Source organism: Lipotes vexillifer, unplaced genomic scaffold (genome assembly GCF_000442215.2).
Source record: "Lipotes vexillifer unplaced genomic scaffold, Lipotes_vexillifer_v1.1 scaffold1439, whole genome shotgun sequence".
Lineage (NCBI taxonomy): Eukaryota > Metazoa > Chordata > Mammalia > Artiodactyla > Lipotidae > Lipotes > Lipotes vexillifer.
This window is the reverse complement of record NW_006785059.1, coordinates 834,628-842,655: the sequence shown is the minus strand read 5'-3', so window position 1 is coordinate 842,655 and position 8,028 is coordinate 834,628. Positions and strand designations below refer to the sequence as shown.

The window sequence follows — 8,028 nt, the reverse complement described above, 5'->3', positions numbered from 1 at the left end:
TTCCCTACAAGTAGAATGGGTCAATCATAAGGCAGGTGTATGATTAACTTTTAAAGAAACTGCCACATTGTTTCCAACATGGTTGCACCATTTGACATTCCTACCAGCAGTGTAAGAGAGTTCCAGTTATTCTATATGCTCTCCAACACTTGGTGTGGTCAGTCTTTCTAATTTTAGTCATTCTAATAGGTGACTATTTTAATTTGCATTTCCCTAACAACTAATAATGTTGACCATCTTTTCATGTGTTTATTTGTCTCCTGTATATCTTTTTTGGTAAAGTGTTTCTTCTAATATTTTGCCCATTTATTAATTGGGTGATTATTTATAGTTTATTATTTAATAATATTATCAAATAAGTTTATTTATAAAATTATATTTATTTGAATATTATTATTTAATAAATTATTTATAATTTGTTGCCTGTTTTCTTATTATTGAGTTTTGAGAGTTCTTTATAAATTTTGAATACAAGTCATTTATGAGATATATACAGAGAAAATATACAGATATTTTCTCACAGTCTGTGGCTTGTTTTTTCATTCTCTCAAGTGTCTTTCAAAGAGGGAAACTTTTAAATTTTGATGAATCTAATTTATTACTTTTTTCCTTTATGGTTAATGCTTTTTTTTTTTTTCCCTAAGAAATCTTTGCCTACCACTAGGTCACAAAGATATTCTCCTGTGTTATCTTTAAGAAGCTTTATAGTTTTAGCTTTTACATTTAGGTCTTTGGTCCATCTAAAATGAGTTTTTGTGTATGCTGTGAGGTAGGGGTTGAGATTCTTTTTTATTTTCTAGGGATTGCAATATGCATCTTTAATTTATCATGGTCTACTTTTTTCCCCCATGGAAAAACCCTCTTGTTTATTTGATTAAACAAAAATAAAATAAGCTACATAGGAACAATTTTAAAGTCCAAAGAGACACCAACTTTGTTTTAAGGCTGCAGTAGCTGATGCAGCATCTCCTTGCTACCTTTCCCAGTCTTCTCCGTGGACTACAGCGATACATTCAGAAGCTTGTTAGCTAACACAGGAGTTTTTGAACACTTTCCCATTGGTTCTTCACCTGCTCATTGTCTGTCATGCCTGAGGCCTGCAGTATATCATTTAAGATTTAAAAGTAAAAATCTGGGGGCGTGGAAAACCCACCCCAAACAAAAACCCACCTTAAAGGTTTGGGGAAAAGCCTTTGCTTCCCCATTCTCCACTTAATTGATGAGCTCCACACCACCGCTGCAATGCCCATTCTTAAAAGCATCAAGAGGCAGTCAGCACCCAGATGGGCTTGCAGCATGGTTTCTGTGGCCCACACAGTTATGCTGGTGGTGCATATCCCTTACATCGAGTCTGTATCGTGGTCTACTTTGAATTAGTCTTATACAGTTTCATGTGTAACACGAGATCCTTATGAGTACAATTTAGTTTACCCTTCTTCTCATTCTTTATGCTATTGTCATATTTTTCATTTACATATGTTATAAATTCCACAACACATTGTTATTTTTGCTTTCAACAGTCACTTGTCTGTTAAGCAATTAAGGTCTTTTATATTTAGTGGCATATTTGCCACTTCCATTGCTCTTCATTCCTTCCTGTAGATCTGACTTTCATCTAGTGTCATTTTCCTTCAAGCTAAACAATGTCTTCATCTCTTGTTGTGCAGAAGATCTGATGGAGATGCATTTTCTCAGATTTTGTTAACCTGAAAGCATCTCTATTGTACTTCATTTCTGAAGATATTTCCATTGGATACAGAATTCTGGGTTGCCAGATTTTGCTTTTCTTTCAGCAGCTTATAAGACATAATTCTATTGTCTTACGCCCTCCACTGTTTCTGATACAAAATCAGTCATCACTTTTTAATTGACGTTTACTCTTTGTAACGTGTCTTTTTTCTTTGGATGCCTTAAAGAATTTTCTTTCTACTTTGGTTTTCAGCAGTTTGACTGTGATGTGCCTAGATAATATGTGTGTGTGTGTGCGCGTGTGTGATATTAGTTGGGGTTTGCTGAGCTTTGTGTTTTTAATCAAATTTTGGAAATTGTCTTCAATTATTTTTTTGCCGTATTCTCTCTCTTTTCTCCTCTGGGGCTCCAAATACATGCATGTTAGTCTAATTGCTTGATATTGTCCCATAGGTCTTTGAAGCTCTGATCATATTTTTTCCAATCTTTTTCCTCCCTGAGCTTCATTTTGGGTAATTTCTATTGACTTCTTTCAAATTCATGAATATTTATTCCGTTGTTTCTAGTCTGCTGTTTTTCTTAGTCAATGATTTTTTTTTTTAATTTCAGATATGGTATTATTTCAGTACTAAGATTTCTACTTGGTTCACATTCACAGTTTCCATACCTTATTTTTAATTGACCCATACTTCTAAAATTCACATTCCCCATGTCCTCATGCATTATATCCATCTTTTCCTACAAATTCCTAAACATAATTATAATAAATCCTTGTTTTGTAATTCTAACATCTGGGCTGTCACTGTGTCTGCTTCTGTTAACTATTTGTTTTCCTCTTGAGCAATGTCATGTTTTGCTTCTTCTTTACATATCTAGTATTATTTGATTGTATAGCAGATATTGTGGTTATAGAAACTCTAGATCCTCTTATCTTCCTTTGAAGAGTGTTGAATTTCCTTCTGGCCTTCAGCTAAACTACTGGCAGATCCCCTTGATACAGGGGAAGCTTAGTTTCAGTCTTTGTTAGGGAAAGCCTAGTTCCGTTTTACCCTTTGCCCTGGGAAATGGTCTTTACTCCTGAGGTGTGGCCCTCCGGGGTTTCAATGGAAAGGTCGAGGTATTTTATAAGAGCTTCTAACTAGGTGGACTTTGAACTCTTAATCTGCTTCCCACTACTGGGAAATTGCTGAAATCTCTGTTTAGCTCTTTTGGAGTTCTGTTCTTGGCTTCTTGGACTCACTCCACATACATGCACTTTAGGACTCAAACAAGGATCTAAGGGGAGCTTGTGTGCAAATTTTGTGGCTCCCTCTTTCTTATGGTTTCCCTCCTCAATTTCCAGCCACTGTTGCTGCTATACACTCTGACCTCTAATTTCTCAGCCCAGTAAGACTCTTGCTTTCTGCTTGAGCTCTACTGCCCATGTGCAGTGTGGACTTGAAAATGCCCTGAGAGGAAAAGCCAGTTAAATGTGCCTCTCACTTAGTTCGCTTCTTTTCATTTAAGGGTCGTATCTACTCTGGTGGCCTGTTTAGGTTTCTCTCCAGTGCCTTCAAGTGATTTTTTTTTTAAATTTAAGTACAGTTGATTTACAGTGTTGTGTTCAAATGATTTTTTAAAAATATTTTTCCAGAGTTGACACTAGCAATCAGCAGAAATGTTAGTCTGATACAAGCTACTCTGCCATTATTGCAAGCAGAACTCACCCAAGTATGTTATTATTCTTTAATTAATTAATTAATTAATTGGCGGCGCCTCATAGCATGGGGGATCTTAGTTCACCGACCAGGGATTGAACTCGCGCCCCCTGCAGTGGAAATGCAGTCTTAATCACTGGACCGTCAGGGAAGTCCCTATGTTATTATTTTTTTAAATTTTGTTTTGGGGACTTTCCTGGTGGCGCAGTGGTTAAGAATCCGCCTGCCAATGCAGGGGTCACGGGTTCGAGCCCTGGTCCGGGAAGATCCCACATTGCTGTGGAGCAACTAAGCCGGTGTGCCATAACTACTGAGCCTGTGCTCTAGAGCCTGAGTGCCACAACTACTGAAGCCCGCGCGCCTAGAGCCCGTGCTCCGCAACAAGAGACGCCACCGCAATGAGAAGCCCGTGCACAGCAACGAAGACCCGACACAGGCATAAATAAATAAATAAATAAAAATTTTGCTTTGGTGCCCTGTTTTTCTGGCTCACTAGGCATATACTTAGTCTTCATATTGGGTAAACCAATACTGGAGTTTGGTTGTCTGTTCTGAGACTTTACTTGATTTAATTTAAATTTCACTAAATAGCCCAGTAAATTAGTTATTGTTCCTAATGGCTATCAAAGTTTCAGAGGCTGAAAATAGGTCTCTAATAGTGACATCTTGAGTGTTTAAAGTTAAAAAAAAACCCAATTTAATCTATTTTGTGAAATAGGTAATACATTCACATGGCTCAAAATGTACAAGGTAAAAAGGTATACAATAAAAAGCTTCACCCCCACCCCTCTTGCATGTATTAAAAAAAAAACAAAACTGGCAGCCAAAGAGCCCAAACTTTGATCTCTTGCGTTATGCAAGCAAATTGGTTGTATCCTGTCTGTCATAATCCCATGAATTCCTTAACAAAGTTTTAAAAATAAATGACATCCCCCAGCAGGGATTGTTACAGAGGAAGGCGTCAATTCTATTTAATTCTGCAAATACTTACTGAGCCATACAGTGTGCCTGGAACAACATTAGCTATTGTGGAGCAGAAACATGAGTCATATGGTTGAGAGTGCACTTCCCTTAATTAGAAAGGAGAAGAGAGTAGAATGAAGGACTATTTGTAAGGAAATCTGATGCCTCTGCTTGACCCAGTTGGAAGAGTTAATAGAATAAGGTTCTGCCTCTGTCCAGCTGATGCCTGGAGTTAAGGTTACATTCTTGGCCCTGTCTCTCTCTAACAGGGTGTCTGTCCCGCCCAGCAGCTGCCCCATTTACAGCCAAGCCCAGCACAGGGTCCAAGAACCTTGCTGGAAGCTTGGTGTCTAGTTCACAGTTCTTAGGGAGAGGGAAAAGCTAAGTCTCTGGAACATCAGAATTTTGAACTAGCTACAGTTTACAACTGAAGGGTTCCTCAAAGGGCTGAGTGTTCTCCAGCCAAGTCTGAAAGGGCTGAATCCCCTTCCTAGAAACTGAGAAAAACATGAGTGTCCATAACAGATGTACTGAAAAGACATTGGAAGCTGAGCAAACCTACAGAGGCAGCAGCGAGCACGTCTATTGATACACACTCCTTGTGTGGCCACACCTTCAGGTTCCCACGAGGGCTTGGATAGGCAAGGCAGCATAACGTGTACACAGTGGGAGGGACTGCACGGTAGCCAGGGTGTTTGCCGGAATTTGGGAGTACTGTCAAGGACAGGTAGAAATTATGAATAGCAGGTGGTCAGGTTTTACATCTGGATACCTTTGCTCCTCTGCAGGAATTTCAGATGGAGCACATTCTACCTGCCAGCTGCTCCTGGCCAGAAAATAAAACTTGTGCCTCTTCCATCCTGCCATTTCCATTGGAACTGAAGATGGGGCTTGGGACTTCTGGCTACCATACAGAAGCAGGCCATGCCATTCTGCTTTCCTGCAGGTGGCAAGCCACCTGGAGGGCTTTGGAAGGCTTTATCTGATCCTCCATTCAAATGCTCAGAACAAAATTAATTTATAAGCACCAGTCCTTCCCCTGATGATGGAAAAAAGGCTCTAGAGAGTGAAGACTGGTGAATGGAATTAACCACACAGTGTCCACAAGTAATTTTTGAGATGTGTAAGAAGGTCATCGATAGATTATTTAGTATGCTGTCCTTATGGCTTAATTATAGTGACTGTTAAAGAAAAAAAAAAAGATTGATAGGCTTTACTTTCATTCCCAATCTGTTTCCTAATTCTCCCTTCTTAATGAGGCTTAATTTTCTCAGTGGGGGTTTTCAAAAATTGAATTATTATTATTTTTAAAAATTTATTTATTTATTCATTTGGTTGCACCGTGTCTTACTTGCGGCACACGGGCTCCTTAGTTGTGGCATGGAAACTCTCAGTTGCGGCATGCATGTGGGATCCAGTTCCTGGACCAGGGATCAAACCCGGGCCCCCTGCGTTGGGAGCACAGAGTCTTATCCACTGCACCACCAGGGAAGTCCCTAAAATTTTATTTAATTAATTTATTTTTGGCTGTGCTGGGCCTTCGTTGCTGCGCGTGGGCTTTCTCTAGTTGTGGTGAGCGGGGGCTACTCTTTGTTGCGATGCGCAGGCTTCTCATTGCGGTGGCTTCTCTTGTTGCAGAGCACGGGGTCTAGGGCGCGCGGGCTTCAGTAGTTGTGGCACACAGGCTTAGTTGCTGCACAGCATGTGGGATCTTCCGGGACCAGGGCTCGAACCCGTGTCTCTTGCATTGGCAGGCGGATTCTTAACCACTGCACCACCAGGGAAGCCCTCAAAAATTGAATTCTTACGGTGGGAGGGAATAGAGCAGCCACACATGTTTAAATTCTCTAAGCAGCCCAATAAAAAAGGTGAAAAGAAATTATCGACATTGATTTTAATATTTTCGCTAACCCAATATATCTAAAATATCGTTTCAACATGTAAGCAATATAAAAATTATTGCTGAGATAATTTACCTTTTTTTGGTACTAAGTCTTTGGTATCTGGTGTGTATTTTACACTGCGAGCACACCTCAGTTCAGGCTGCTCACATTTCAAATGCTCAACAGCCCCATGTGGATGGGGGCTAGGTACTAGGCAGCACAGGGCTAGAGCGTAGGCCACAGTGATGCCCTCCAGGTCCCTCTATGCATGCAGACAACAAGCCCTCTAGGTCGCGGTCTAGGAGAGCACAAGCCATGATACAGGTGGTGGGAAGCGGGATCTAGGATTGGGTCAGGTGCCTGGATTCCAGCTGAGTTTTGCTGATGAACAGAACTCGAGAGCAAAGGCGAAGGGCGTGATGGGTGGGGAAGGTCTGGGAGGCGGAACGAGGTCCTTTGGAGGACAGGGCTCTGAGGGACGTTTGAGAACTTGGTGGATGGCCGCATCCTGCCACGCTTACAGGTAGGATTGGACCTGGGGCGATCCTGTGGCTGACAGTTGTTCCTTTTTTGTCTTTTCTCCTCCCTCCCCTCTCCCCCGTCCCCGCCCCCGCCAGCGGCGGTCCTGGGCCTGCCCAGCGCCCAGGCCGCCGAGGACGCCTGCGCGAGCACCTGCCCGGCCGCCTGCGTCTGCAGCAGCGTGGAGCGCGGCTGCTCGGTGCGCTGCGACCGCGCGGGCCTCTTGCGGGTGCCGGCCGAGTTCCCGTGCGAGGCGGCCTCCATCGACCTGGACCGCAATGGCCTGCGCTTCCTGGGCGAGCGGGCCTTCGGCACGCTGCCGTCGCTGCGCCGGCTGTCGCTGCGCCACAACAACCTGTCCTTCATCACGCCTGGCGCCTTCAAGGGCCTGCCGCGCCTGGCCGAGCTGCGCCTGGCGCACAACGGCGATCTGCGCTACCTGCACGCGCGCACCTTCGCCGCACTCGGCCGCCTGCGGCGCCTTGACCTGGCCGCCTGCCGCCTCTTCAGCGTGCCAGAGCGCCTCTTGGCCGAGTTGCCCGCCCTACGCGAGCTCGCCGTCTTCGACAACCTGTTCCGCCGCGTGCCCGGCGCTCTGCGCGGCCTAGCCAACCTGACGCATGCGCACCTGGAGCGCAGCCGCATCGAGGCCGTGGCCTCCAGCTCGCTGCTGGGTCTGCGCCGCCTGCGCTCGCTCAGCCTGCAGGCCAACCGCGTCCGCGCCGTGCACGGCGGCGCCTTCCGCGACTGCAGCGCCCTGGAGCACCTGCTGCTCAACGACAACCTGCTGGCCGCGCTGCCGGCCGACGCCTTCCTCGGCCTCCGCCGCCTGCGCACGCTCAACCTGGGCGGCAACGCGCTGGGCCGCGTGGCGCACGCCTGGTTCGCCGAGCTGGCTGAGCTCGAGCTGCTCTACTTGGACCGCAACCGCATCGCCTTCGTGGAAGAGGGCGCCTTCCAGAACCTCTCGGGCCTCCTGGCCCTGCATCTCAACGGCAACCATCTCACCGTGCTCGCCTGGGCAGCCTTCCAGCCCGGCTTCTTCCTGGGCCGCCTCTTCCTCTTCCGCAACCCATGGCGCTGCGACTGTCGCCTGGAGTGGCTGCGGGACTGGATGGAGAGCTTTGGGCGCGCCGCCGACGTGCCGTGCGCCTCCCCGGGCTCCGTGGCCGGCCTGGACCTCCGCCAGGTGGCCTTTGGGCGTTCTGCCGACGGCCTCTGTGTGGACCCCGAGGAGCTGAACTTCACCGCGTCCAGTCCAGGTCCGTCCCTAGAGC

The 8,028-nt window shown here is 45.5% G+C and overlaps 1 protein-coding gene across 1 annotated transcript in view; it reads left to right on the top strand.

Annotated features, from left to right (window-relative positions):
* The window catches only part of NYX (nyctalopin), a 19,448-nt gene that overhangs the window by 11,204 nt on the left and 216 nt on the right, over window positions 1–8,028 (top strand). The window contains 3 exon segments of the mRNA XM_007457195.1: window positions 5,296–5,343; window positions 6,849–8,026; window position 8,028. The exon segment at window position 8,028 is cut by the window's right edge and continues 216 nt beyond it. Of these exon segments, the coding sequence (XP_007457257.1) occupies window positions 5,296–5,343; window positions 6,849–8,026; window position 8,028 (1,227 nt within the window).